The 14557-nt window shown below is 44.4% G+C and overlaps 1 protein-coding gene across 1 annotated transcript; it reads left to right on the top strand.

The window, feature by feature from the left end:
- Positions 1-2149: 2149 nt before the first annotated feature.
- LOC125642351 (olfactory receptor 52P1-like) lies at positions 2150-3088 on the top strand. The gene has a single exon (XM_048863601.2). It carries the CDS (start codon positions 2150-2152, stop codon positions 3086-3088), a length of 939 nt encoding a protein of 312 aa, XP_048719558.2.
- The last annotated feature ends 11469 nt before the right edge of the window (positions 3089-14557 follow it).

The following is a 14557-nucleotide window of genomic DNA, read 5'->3' as shown; positions in this document are numbered from 1 at the left end:
AAGATAGATTTTAAGAGATATTAAGTGATAGGCAAAAAGCCAGAGTTGTTACCAAAAGAAAAGAAAATATAAGCATGGAGTCTAAACTTTCCTCCCTATTAGACTGGGCAACAAATAGATTAAGCATTTTTTCTCATCCCACTGGATGTTGCAGTTCATAGTCCATAGGTATCACCCTTGAAACGAGGGCCAGTCTCCTCTGTGGAGTCTTCAGTCTTCTGAGCATCCTTGTTGATTGCAACACAGGTCAGGGGGGAGAAGAGAAAAGGCCAAGCGTAGGACCATAGCTCACGAAAGCTCATGCTCAAATAAATTGGTTAGTCTCTAAGGTGCCACAAGTACTCCTTTTCTTTTTGTGTTATGTTTTATATCCTTAATCCATGTGCTTGGAAAACACAAGTTCAGGCATGTCTCGGGGCATTGCTGAGTCACCAGACAAGGTTGAGCAATTCCTTTAGTGTGGCCTTGTGCAAGCAAGTCATTGCATTGTAGCTGCCTTGCTGGACAATGGCTGTTCATGGTTGTTCGACACCCACCCGAGCGTTGTTGACTTTTTCTTGCTGTTGTCTCTGGGAAGCTGCTGATTCCCAACTTACAGCATGATTTAGTGACAATCATACAACACAATCTCACAATTTCAGGTACACTAATGATATCCATATATAGGTAGAACAATGACTTTCAGCAGATCATAACTTTTCTCCTGATGCCTCTCATGGCATGCTTTATATGCAATATCACAATTATATATAAATGAGGAATATGGGGGTTATGGGGCACTCCCCTGATGCATAGAGTAACACAGATGTCTCGGACAAAGCTGGGTGACTGCAAGAAAGTGTCTTGCCAAAAGAAGCAAGAGAAGTAACAGAGGTACAGTCCTGTAGGCCTAAATACCAAGACCTCTGTGCCCTTCATGACCATTCTGTTCAGCACAAAGTCATATCTCACCATGATAATATGTGTTTTCCTGGGGAAAAGTTGGCTCCTTTACAACATGGGAATTACATTGCAGATCAGTCCTATGGTCCATCTAGTCCAGTGTCCTCTCTCTGACAGTGGCAGCCCCAGATGCTACGGAAGAAGGTGTAAGAAACCCAGCAGTGGGTGGATGGGGAGATGACCTAACAGCTACAAATTGATTTGTGCTCTGAAACTCATGGACAGATAGGCTTTCCAAAATATTTATTTAGCTGTAACTATTATAACTGGATAGTCTTACTGTCCATAAAAATGTCCAAACCATTCTTGATTCTTCCTTAGCTCAGGGCCGTAACTACCTCTTGTGCCCATGAGCTCCGCTGTGTAATTAAGCATTGAGTGAAGAAAGCACTCTTTTGATCAGTTTTGAACTTGCCCAGTTTCAGTGTAATTGAATGTCCTCTTGATCTTGTGTTAGAGATCTTTAGAGTAGATCCATCTACTCTTTACCAGTCATATTTTATAGACTTTTCTCAAATCCCCTCGTATTCATCTCCTTTCTAAAGTAACAATCCCAGTCTTTTCAAACTATCTGCATATGAGAGTTTCCCCAAGCCCTTGATCATTCTCATTGTCCTTCCCTGAACCCCTCTAATTCTGCAATATCCTGTGTGAAAAGGGTGCTCAGTATTACACAGAGGAATCCAGAGGAGGGTGAAACATTGACTGACTGATCTCATGGCATTGTATTTACTGTATGATTCCCCATCACACTTCTCCTGGATCCCAAAGTTTTGCTTAGTTTCTGTCAATGCTTGCACTGTGAGCAAAGTTTCACAGAGCGGTGTACTGTGATGCCCACACCTCCTCCTGAGTTCACACAGTTAAATTTGAACCTTTTAAGACAATTGAGAAGTTGAAGTTTTTCACTCAGTGGGCATGCACGTTGCAGTTATTGACATCAAAGTTCATCTGCAATCATGCTGCCCATTCACCTGGCTTGGTTAGCTCCGTCTGAAAACTTCTCTGGACTTGACTCTGACCTAATAATGTGGTGCCATGTGTAAATGTTGCCACCTCACGGCTCACCCCCTTTTCTAGATTGTTAATAACTATAAAATATTTATTGTACTATTTGTTATAAAGTGTGTAACCCCCCTTGCTGTGCTTCTGTCCTTTCACAGGAACCTTGAACATTTCTCAACCAGATTGATGTGTCCACCACCTCATGGCATCTTTCAACCTCACCCCCTCTGATGCTTCAACATTCATCTTAATGGGCATCCCTGGCCTGGAAACTGCCCACATCATGATTTCCATCCCTTTCTCTACGTTCTACATTATTGGGCTGTTGGGAAATTTCACAGTTCTGTTTGTTATAGGCAAAGAGCAGACCCTGCACAAGCCGATGTACCTGCTGCTCTGCATGCTGGCGCTCACAGACATCAGCAGGTCGACCTCCACTGTGCCTAAGGCACTGTGTATATTTTGGTTCAATTTGAAATACATCACTGTGAATGGCTGCCTCACCCAGATGTTCTTCCATCATGTTTTTTCTCTTATGCACTCATCCATCCTTGTGACAATGGCCTTTGATCGCTACGTTGCCATATGTAACCCTCTGAGATATGCCACCATCCTCACCAATGCACGAATAGCTAAGCTAGGGCTAGTGGGTTTGACACGAGCTGTTCTCTTCATTCTGCCCCTGCCCCTGCTCCTGAGCAGGGAGTCATTCTGTGCCAACCACGTTATCCCCCACACGTACTGCGAGCACATAGCTGTGGTGAAGATGTCATGTGGGGACATTACATTCAACGGGACATGGAACTTTGTGTTAGTGTTTGTAATCATCGGGTTAGACCTGCCGCTGATTGCCCTGTCCTATGGTCTGATCATCAGGGCTGTCTTCAGAATCTCCTCCAAGGAAGCCCACCAGAAAGCCTTCAACACCTGCACAACCCACACCTGGGTAATTCTGACCTCTTATACTCCCCCCCTCTTCTCTAACCTGACACATCAGTTCGGTCAGGGCATCGCTCCCCATGTTCACATCATCTTGGCCAACCTCTATTTCCTCATTCCCCCCATGCTCAACCCTATCATTTATGGGGTCAAAAACAAGGAGCTTTGTGACAAAGTGGTTAAATACTTCCACAGAATGTGATTGCCAGGGGGCATTGACTTTAATCCTGTGTGACAAGATTGGGAAAGGAGATCTCCTCATTAATTAAGGGTGCTCTGTCCCAGTTTGGCTGAGCTCAGCATTGTGGAAGTTCACAGTCTGAGAAGTTCCTCACACCTAACATCTTATCACTCCATCACCATGCACAGCTCTCTCTGTTGCTGAGTTCCCTCTCTCTGACCATCACCTGAACTCTTTCAATGTCACCCATTAGCCAGCAACCCTAGACACCCTCTTATACGGATGTTCCATGACTTCCAAACCACAAGACAAGCCTGCAACTTTCTGAAGCAACCTGTGTGATAAAACCAATCTACACTTTCGGATAGTCAAGACAAATCAACACACTACAGATGCTGAACTTCTTCATCATATTGTTCGTAGATATAGCAGGCTGACCCAGAGGCAGATTTGACTAGAAGGGCTTTTTTATTGAGGTACTTGTTCCCCTGGACCCAGTGGTTCAGTAAGCACTGAAGTAGTTACAGCACACCATCAACAGCACAAAATCAGCGTTCGGTGATGCTCACCCTGGAGCTCCCGGAGTAGCTGCATTACATGATCCCAAGTGATGCCAACCATCAACAGCACATGGTTTTTGTTTAGGTTAGTAAGTCTGCCTCCATTTGTTACAACACCCCCAAAACTCTTATTAAGTAATAGAAACACCCATTGTTAGTAAACTCACTTTATTGCTTATAGCATTACCCATACTTTTACCTTCAAGAGATATATTTTTTCCAATAATTTGTTGCTATAATTTTTTTTAGCAGCTCCCAGGGGAGGGAAGAAGGGGCTGTGGAACTATAACATTGTATAAGTATAACATTGTATAAGGGGACATGCTGGATACATTGTATATGAGAGGGCATGCCAAAACATGTTACAAAGTATCTGAGGGAGCACACGTAGGGACAGTTAGCTTTTCAATGGAGAAGCAATTAAGACAGAGCCAGCACGTCTAAGAAGCAGGCATCAGAATGGAAGGTGTGAAGGGCAATTAGTTAAGTTAACTGGAAGCTGTTAAAGGAGATTGTTAAGGGTGGCAGGTAATTGAAGATACGTGACTGGTCTCAGGGATCTCGAAGGGTGGTGACTAAAATCTTTTTCTTCTTTTGTCCATAACTTCTCTGAAACTTTTTTCAGAGTAACAGCCGTGTTAGTCTGTATTCGCAAAAAGAAAAGGAGTACTTGTAGCACCTTAGAGACTAACCAATTTATTTGAGCATGAGCTTTCGTGAGCTACAGCTCACTTCATCAGATGTATCTGATGAAGTGAGCTGTAGCTCACGAAAGCTCATGCTCAAATAAATTGGTTAGTCTCTAAGGTGCTACAAGTACTCCTTTTCTTTTCTCTGAAACTGTTCTCCAAAAAACTGTATAAATTAAGAGAAACAAGCCCCACTCGGGGGGCTCACTTCTAAATGTATTAGCAGAGCAGCTTTGCTAATAAAACAGAGTGGTCTGATAAATTGTGAGTCTGAGTCAAACTTTGACAGGGCCATGAACAGTTTTTGGGGGGCAGGAAGTGACCCTAAGCCAGGGCTGGTTTATGTAGCTGGGAAGGGGGGGGGGGAAGATAACATATATATATATATATATATATATATTTACTTTTTTCAATATAAAGGGCTTTTTTTTCTTTGCAGTTGCATGTTTATTAATTTTTATGAGCAACAGAGAAGGGAATAATTTGGCAACTTACATTTTAAACAAAGAAATACTGAAAAATTTGCAACTTATGTATGAGATACAAAAATATTGCCTACATATTCTTTTGTCCCCTAATATTATGTAAGCACATTTGCAGCTTATTTTTATACATAACCCTAAAATATTCCAATGCCCCCCCACCTTTTTTAAAGAAGGGCCTAGGCGCCCCTACTTTTTGCACTCTGAACAGCGGCGCATTTAGGCTGGAGGCCCTGGCTCCAGCTAGCTTGATACCTTGATTCACTGATTATGCTATGAGGAGAGGGAAAAGGCAGGTTATAAAGGGGCAAGCTATTGAATTTACAAATATGGTTTGGGCGGAGAGGCTAAGGCAGCACATAATTTTAAACGCTTTATAAATAGGATTCACATTACAAAGAATAGGAACAACACTTTTACAACACGAGTAACGTGACTAAGAAGTGAAGGAGAGTTTATTAGGCCTGTTTGAATGGCACAGGCAATGTTAGTCCAAGCACAATTAGCAGGTAATTCCGTCGCCAGTTGGAAGGCATTTGTTTCTTGAAGGGCCTTGGCTTTCGAACTCAGCATTCGGTGATGCTCACCCTGGAGCTCACCCTGGAGCTGTATTACATGGTTCCAATTCAGCCAGGTGGGTTTTTGTACCATTGTAGTCCAGTTAGTGGGTATTGTTGGCTGTCCAGTTACATTAAGCCGATGCATCGCTGGTTTATGGTCTGGTAAGTGGAGTTTCCCAGCTGCAAGGAAAAGTTTCCTGGTCCAAATCCCACCCGCTCCACACACCTTCCACTTTCCATTGGAACTTGGCCATTAAGCACAGCTGATTTCTCCCCACAAATTTTATTTTCCTGTTCCACCCAATGCTGAGGGGGTATCGGTTCTGAACACTGCAGGGGCGGTGGTTCCTGTGGCCAGCCCTTTCAGGTATTTTCCTGTCCCAGCCATGCAAGACCCATTTGAGGGTAGTAGACCTTGGATCCCATTAGAAACCATGTGTTATTATTTGTTATTATTACTTTGCTAAACGGGCTTTTGGGACCATTTTTATTTGCACTTACCCCCGAACCCTGGCTGTAAAAGGGTGGCTGAGGTCCATTCTCCTTTAGCTTTTTTTTGACAGTAAGGGTACACCGGCTCAGTGTACAGTCCCCTAAAATTGTCTCCCAGGTGGCTTTAAAGGGCCAATACACCTTTCATTGCTATATTGGTACCCTTTAACCCAGATGGCCAAACCCCGTCGGGCATCCTGCAAGAGGTATACTTGATGATTTGTGAGGGTTTGTTGAACCTGGCTACATGCTTTCCCCCACAAAATAGTTTTCACACTGTTTACCAGTTTATTGATAAGGGATTTTGACATATTTTTGAGGGATAGAATTACATTTTTTAGCAAACGGTGGGCTGAGCTAAGCGCAGATTCCTGTAATAATTCCCCCCCATCCAGTAGCCCAAAGGCATGTTCTAAGCATTGGATTTGAGCTGCTGAGTCGGCTTTGTGCAGCGAGTTTCAACCTTCCCAGAGGTAGTTTGTGAGGGCTTGCCGGTTTTGGATGGTTTTGTTTAATTTTTATTTATTTAATTTAAATGAGTTGGAAATTACCCATAGCAGCATTTTTTAACCTACTTTGGTAAACTGAGAACAGTTAGCAAATGTAGTACTGAGATACCAGCTAGACGGGAACAGAGTGATAGTTATTTGTAAATCAATTGCATTAAGAAGCACAAGTCTTTGGATGGGGGTGGACCATCATGGGGATAGGTGGGTTACAGACAATTTGGAAGGAGGTGGAGGAGGAGGGGGTGCAAGAGGTTTAATTAGGATACTTTTTTTTTTTATTTTAAAAGGAGCAGCATGACATATCCAATTAAAAGGGAGGTGTCATGCCTGAAGAATTCAGGGGGATCCAGAGGGGAGCAAAATTTCCATTTGGTGTTTATGTTTGTTACAGAGCCGAATTATTTTTTTGCAGGGATAACCAGGGAGAAATGATTTAAGTGGTTATTTATTTCTTTTCTTTTATTGTGAGAGTATTTGGATGCTTTTAAGAAGCCATTATTAAACCACTGAACAAAATGATTGGATGGACCACATTCATTTTGCAAGTATATTTGGCATTAATGACTGAGGGTAGTAGGGTCAGTAAATGGTGGGTTGGGGAAGGAGGAGGGAGAGTGGATTGACATGGGGTAATAGTGGATAAATTGGAGAGAGTCCAGCGAAGGGCAACAAAAATGATTAGGGGTCTGGAACACATGAGTTATGAGGAGAGGCTGAGGGAGCTGGGATTGTTTAGCCTGCAGAAGAGAAGAATGAGGGGGGATTTGATAGCTGCTTTCAACTACCTGAAAGGGGGTTCCAAAGAGGATGGCTCTAGACTGTTCTCAATGGTAGCAGATGACAGAACGAGGAGTAATGGTCTCAAGCTGCAGTGGGGGAGGTTTAGATTGGATATTAGGAAAAACTTTTTCACTAAGAGGGTGGTGAAACACTGGAATGCGTTACCTAGGGAGGTGGTAGAATCTCCTTCCTTAGAGGTTTTTAAGGTCAGGCTTGACAAAGCCCTGGCTGGGATGATTTAACTGGGAATTGGTCCTGCTTCGAGCAGGGGGTTGGACTAGATGACCTTCTGGGGTCCCTTCCAACCCTTATATTCTATGATTCTATGATTCTATGATTCTATGGATGCTTTAGGAGCCATAGTGTGTGGTGGCAAAAAGGGTGTAGGCCTGAGGTCACTGACCACATTGGGTGCTTCGGGTAAGGCCGAACACCCTTTTCCCACCTCTCCAAATTTACATTGGCGAGCAGAGGGAATAAACTCCCAATAGCATGCAGTACTACAATTTGATACACCACAGGGGTTTTTTTTGCCACCAAGGAATTGTTCTTTTTGATACCAGGGCCACTTTTGAACTTGTGCTGGAGTGTAATACTTTGATTTCTGTTGTATTTTAATGGTTTTTTGGATTAGGGGGTGGATAACGTGGTCGACTGTACCCAACCCATGCAGCCGTGGGAAGTATTTACAGGAGTGGCCATAATTCTGGAAAATAAAAACAGAATCATTTCATTTCTTTTGGCATTTGGTTAAGGCATTGTATTGCTTTACTTGAGAGATATGAGCCCACCAGTGCTGACCCTCATGGGATAAGCACACCAGAGATGGATGAATCATGTTAGACACCTGATAAGGACACTCCCATCGAGGTACTGCAAAGGGGGTGGGAGCCATAAGCGCGATGCATTACCAGCATTCCTGGAGGAATGTGCATTTTCCCAGGAGGTGTGCAGTGTATATTGGAGAAGGGGCTGTCATAAATATAAAGGGAAGGGTAAACCCCTTTAAAATCCCTCCTGGCCAAAGGAAAACTCCTCTCACCAGTAAAGGGTTAAGAAGCTAAAGGTAACCTTGCTGGCACCTGACCAAAATGACCAATGAGGAGACAAGATACTTTCAAAAGCTGGGAGGAGGGAGAGAAACAAAGGGTCTCCATCTGTCTATATGTTGTCTTTTCTGGGGATAGACCAGGAATGGAGTCTTAGAACTTTTAGTAAGTAATCTAGCTAGGTACGTGTTAGATTATGATTTCTTTAAATGGCTGAGAAAAGAATTGTGCTGAATAGAATAACTATTTCTGTCTGTGTATCTTTTTTGTAACTTAAGTTTTTGCCTAGAGGGATTCTCTATGTTTTGAATCTAATTACCCTGTAAGGTATCTACCATCCTGATTTTACAGAGGGGATTTCTTTACTTCTATTTACTCCTATTTCTATTAAAAGTCTTCTTGTAAGAAAACTGAATGCTTTTTCATTGTTCTCAGATCCAAGGGTTGGGGTCTGTGGTCACTGTCAAGGTTCCTTCCCCACTCTGAACGCTAGGGTACAGATGTGGGGACCTGCATGAAAAACCTCCTAAGCTTATCTTTACCAGCTTAGGTCAAAACTTCCCCAAGGTACAAAATATTCCACCCTTTGTCCTTGGATTGGCCGCTACCACCACCAAACAAATACTGGTTACTGGGGAAGAGCTGTTTGGAAATGTCTTTCCCCCCAAAATACTTCCCAAAACCTTGCACCCCACTTCCTGGACAAGGTTTGGTAAAAAGCCACACCAATTTGCCTAGATGACTACAGACCCAGACCCTTAGATCTTAAGAACAAAGAACAATCCTCCCAACACGTGCACCCCCCCCCCCCGGAAAATGTTGGATAAAAAGCCTCACCAATTTGCATAGGTGACCACAGACCCAAACCCTTGGATCTGAGAACAATGAAAAAATATTCAGTTTTCTTACAAGAAGACTTTTAACAGAAATAGAAGTAAATAGAAGTAAAGAAATCACCTATGTAAAATCAGGATGGTAGATACCTTACAGGGTAATTAGATTAAAAACATAGAGAACCCCTCTAGGCAAAACCTTAAGTTACAAAAAAGATACACAGACAGAAATAGTTATTCTATTCAGCACAATTCTTTTCTCAGCCATTTAAAGAAATCATAATCTAACACATACCTAGCTAGATTACTTACTAAAAGTTCTAAGACTCCATTCCTGGTCTATCCCCAGAAAAGACAGCATATAGACAGACGGAGACCCTTTGTTTCTCTCCCTCCTCCCAGCTTTTGAAAGTATCTTGTCTCCTCATTGGTCATTTGGGTCAGGTGCCAGCGAGGTTACCTTTAGCTTCTTAACCCTTTACTGGTGAGAGGAGTTTTCCTTTGGCCAGGAGGGATTTCAAAGGGGTTTACCCTTCCCTTTATATTTATGACAGTCACCTATGCAATTTGGTGAGGCTTTTTATCCAACATTTCCCAGGAAAGGGTGGGGGATGCAAGTGTTGGGAGGATTGTTCATTGTTCTGAAGATCCAAGGGTCTGGGTCTGTAGTCACCTAGGCAAATTGGTGAGGCTTTTTACCAAACCTTGTCCAGGAAGTGGGGTGCAAGGTTTTGGGAAGTATTTGGGGGGAAAGACGTTTCCAAACAGCTCTTCCCCAGTAACCAGTATTTGCTTGGTGGTGGTAGCGGCCAATCCAAGGACAAAGGGTGGAATATTTTGTACCTTGGGGAACTTTTTGACCTAAGCTGGTAAAGATAAGCTTAGGAGGTTTTCATGCAGGTCCCCACATCTGTTCCCTAGTGTTCCGACTGCGGGAGGAACCTTGACAGGGGCACTCTGCCATGCGGGGTCAGAGTTTTTATGCACACCCACCAAAGCAAAAATACGATCCCCCAGAGCCACCCCAAGGCTTAGTTCTCCCAACATTCCTCCCCTCTTCCTTTTCTTTTTCCTGTGCACACACACAAAAGTCTCTTTTGCTTAACATCCTTTGCACTGTGATTACTCTTTTTTACACAACTGTACCATGATTACACTTCCATCTTGTACAACTGGACACAACCGGGGCAGCCAAGTTAAGTTCCAATAGAAACCCCTTACATTCCTTTAGTGGTTTTGATTACATTACCCAATAGTCAAATCATTTTGATCAGATTCTGTTTCCTCCTGCTGCTTGCAGCAGTCCCTTATAGACCATTTCTGTGTGAAAAGGGACGCTTTCCCCCAAAATATCACCTCAAGCCCTAAACCCCCTTTCCTGGGGAAGGCTTGATAAGAATCCTCACCAATTGGTACAGGTGAACACAGACCCAAACCCTTGGATCTTAAGAACAATGAAAAATCAATCAGGTTCTTAAAAGAAGAATTTTAATGAAAGAAAAGGTAAAAGAATCACCTCTGTAAAATCAGGGTGGCAAATACCTTACAGAGTAATCAGATTAAAAACATAAAGAATCCCTCTAGGCAAAACCTTATGTTACAAAAAGACACAAAAATAGGAATATACATTCCATCCAGCACAGCTTATTTTACCAGCCATTAACCAATAGGAAATCGAACACATTGCTAGCTAGATTACTTACTAACTTAACAGGAGTTGTAAGGTTTCATTCCTGATCTGTTCCCTGCAAAAGCATCATACAGACAGACAAACCCTTTGTTCCCCACCCTCTCCAGAGTTGAAAGTATATTGTCCCCTCATTGGTCATTTTGGGTCAGGTGCAAGTGAGGTTATCTTGGCTTCTTAACCCTTTACAGGTGAAAGGGTTTTGCCTCTGGCCAGGAGGGATTTTACAGCACTGTATACAGAAAGGTGGTTACCCTTTCCTTTATATTTATGACAAAGGCATTTACTGCTTCATCTCCCCCATCTAATAATTGGACAACAGCTTGTTTAGCCTCGTCCATGTAATTCATAATCTGAATCAGGTGTGTTTCCTTTCAAGTTAATACTTGTTTTAATTGTAGTCCCAGACGGGGAATATATACCAGAAATGTTGGACTGTTTTGGACAATCGTGTCCTGATAAAAGGGATCAGATAAAATCATTGTGGTATTTTCAAAGGTGGGAATAGGGGAAATTATTTGGTTTCCAATTGAGGTGAACTGCTGTGGAGTAAAAAACTCAGAAATTCAGATATGTGACCTGACACTCCAAGGAACCAAAGAAAGAAATGTTTGCACTGGTATCTGCTGATGTATGACCAGCAGCAGAAGCATTCTACATCTGACAAAGACAGCAAGGATGAAATATTGCCTTTTAGAGTAACATGGCAGCCAAGCATGATGAGCAGCTGGGGAGAGCAAGGTGGCATCATAGGCAGAGGGTCGAGCACAAGGAGACGTTGCTAGACAGGAGGGCCTTGAAGGCTGGACTCAGAAGGGGGGAAGTGAATCTGATAGGAGGGCAGATGCTGGGGAGAAGGGTCTTTCCACCTAGAGCCTGAGGTTGTGTGACCACCTCCAGAGCAAGTGTCTGACCTACAGTATCACCACAGCACAGCCTGGGCTTGGGCAGGAGGCCTTGGACGTGTGAGGAACAGACTGAAAAGTTTCCTCATGTCCCAAGATGGCTGTTTGTGGTATTTTCCGTGTTCTTATAGGAAGTTCCTTCTTTCCTTGACCCTTTCCCATTTGTTCCTTATTTATCTTATCATTGCTGTTTCGTACATTGTATGTGGTTTGAACGTCACGCAATGATCAGATGGTCAGGGAAGCAGCTGGTATGGAGAGAGCACTCGGAGTCAGGACACCCTAGCCCATGTCCTATGTGATCCCAATGAGACTTGGAGTCTAACCCAGGGCCGGCCTTTGACGTGGGTGGTCTGGTGACAGCCCAGGGTGATGTACTTGGTTGACAGGTCACATGACGAGACCTGCCAACTGCGAGCCAGCTGGGCTTTCAGAGGTAGGCAGCCAGCCAGTCAGGAAAGAGACAGGAAGCGCTGGAGAGGGTGGATCCAAGCTGCAGCTTGACCTGTTAGGCACTCAGCCAGGTAACTCCTCCAGAGGGAGCAGGGTTGCCCAGGGCTCGCCACTCTCCCGGGACAGAGGGCCCCATGTGTTAGAAGCGGTCATAAATATAAAGGAAAGGGTAACAACCTTTACGTATACAGTAACATAAAATTCCTCCTGGCCAGAGGTACAGAATCACATTACCTTTAAGGGATTAAGAAGCTCAAATAACCTGGTTGGCACCTGACGAAAAGGACCAAGAAGGAAAGAAGATACTTTCAAACCTAGGGGGTGGGGAGAAGCTTTGTTTGCACTCTCTTTGGTTGTTTGCTCTCTGGACACAGAGAGAGAGACCGAGAAGGTTAACCATCTCCTGAAAAGATACTTGAAATGATATCTCTAAAATTACAGAAATTGTAAGTAAAGGCTTGGAAATGCGTTCAATAATTTTTTGTTTTAGCTTGTGAATTTTCCCTACCCTAAGAGTTTTATTCCTGTTTTTTGTAACTTTGAAGCTGAGCCCAGAGGGAAATCCTCTGTGTTTTAAAGCTTTTTATTTACCCTGTAAAGTTACCTTCCAACCTGATTTTGCAGGTGTGATTCTTTTACTATTTTTTTTTAAATAAAAGTCTTCCTTTAAGAACCTGATTGATTTTCAGTGTCCTAAACACCCACGGGTTTGGTTTGTGCTCACTTTGTAACCAACCGGCTTTGAAACCATATTATTATTAAGCCTTCCCTGAGGGGATGAACAGGGACTCCAAGTGGACCTTTTTCCTGGATTTTTGTCTAAATCACTTGGTGGTGGCAGCAATACCGTCCAAGGACAAGGAAAGGATTTGTGCCTTGGGGAAGTTTTAACCTAAGCGGGTAGAAATAAGCTTCGGGGGTCTTTCATGCAGGTCCCAACGTCTGTACCCCAGAGTTCAGCATGGAGAGGGAACCCTGACAGAAGCCATGCCTGGAGTGGGGCTCGGATGGAAGAGGCTCCCAATCTGATCTCTGTGATAGGTGGCTGAGGTTGGTGGGGGAGAGGAGGAGAAGGAGGAGGAGTCCATGTGCCAGCAGCTCTGTGTCCTGGCTGGAGGCTTGGAGCTTCCCTGCTATCTAGGTTGTGGTGGGGGTGGGCCTGCTCTATCGTTCCCTAAGAGCCCCACACTTGTCCAGGAAAGGACTTGCTCCTTCCCCCGGCACTGCCAGAACGTAGGGTAGCGCACACTTGGCTCCCCACAGGTGAGCACCCGGCTAACCGGGGACAGTGCACCCTGCTCCCATCCCACACTGGTAGAGAGATGACATACAGGGGGGCACACAGGGTCACATAACCCCCCTCCGTTTTCTGTCAGAGTTTGCGTGCCAGGCCCCCCGCTCCCTGCACAGCACTTGCTGGAGACAGGGACCAGGAGAGGCAAACAGCACATGCAGGAAACAGCTGGGAGCTGCAGGGAGGGGCTGCTGCTTTACCTCCACAGGGAAAGGTAGGGGAGGAACAGCTGCTTTCCCAGCGGGGAACTCAGGGTAAGGATGAGGCCCAGGAGAGGGGTGTGTGTGACTTGAGTGGTTTAAATTCCCCCCCGCCCATACACGATCAGCAGACAAGGGTCCTCTCTGCTAACTGGCTCAGGAGCTTCAGCCTCTTGGTCCCGGAGGCTGCCTCCCCAAAGTCAGGCAAGCGGGTGCACAGGACATAAATCGGTGGGGGATCAGCTCCCCCATGTGCCTCCCTCCCCCATCTCAACAAGAGTGGGAATAACGGCCACCGTGGTCAGGGGAGTAGCATCCTGAGTCCCTGCACTGTACCCTGTCCAAGGGATGTTCCCAACGCAGTGGCTCTGGAGATTTGAAGACAGATTAACCATTAAGTAGGTGTTGTCTGTCTTCTGTGACTGCCTTGAAACCCATCACCCTCTCTTTCAATCCCTGATCACCTATCCCCAACCTCAGGCTTTCTGAAAAGAGCGGTTTCTGTTTCCACCAGTTCTACGTAACAGAATGCTGAAGTTCCTTGGGACAAGGTCTTAGCTACGCTGTTGCGCAAACCGCTGTGTACATTTCTATACTGCATGAAGAATAAGGAAACTCCTTTCTTTTACTCGCATCTCTGACTTAATCCCATATCCTGCAAAACTCCTTCATCCAAGACTGCCAGGGCCAGGGTTATGACAACAGTGCAACCATGAAAGAGAAAAACAAGGGTGTACAGGCAAAGATCCTTAATGAAAACGCAAGAGCATTTTTCCTTCCATGTGGATGCAACTCGCTCAATCTTCTTCTCTTCTCCACCTCTGTTAATTGTTGGAAAATTCTCACAGATCATGCCAATGTCACTGTGAAGCCAGTATACGAAAGACACTGGGAGTGGAGACTTGACAGCATTGAAGCTGTTCGATGCTAAACAGCTGAAGTCCACGATGCCCTCATCACATTGGCTGAATTGGAGCAAACAGGAGGAGGCAGTTGC

The sequence above is a fragment of the Caretta caretta genome, chromosome 1 (genome assembly GCF_965140235.1).
Source record: "Caretta caretta isolate rCarCar2 chromosome 1, rCarCar1.hap1, whole genome shotgun sequence".
In the NCBI taxonomy this organism is placed as follows: Eukaryota; Metazoa; Chordata; order Testudines; family Cheloniidae; genus Caretta; species Caretta caretta.
The sequence above is the reverse complement of the archived record's forward strand: the minus strand, read 5'-3'. Positions and strand labels throughout refer to the sequence as shown.

Coding starts and splice junctions, on each gene's coding strand:
- LOC125642351 (XM_048863601.2), top strand. CDS start 2,150: ATGGCATCTTTCAACCTCACCCCCTCTGATGCTTCAACATTCATCTTA.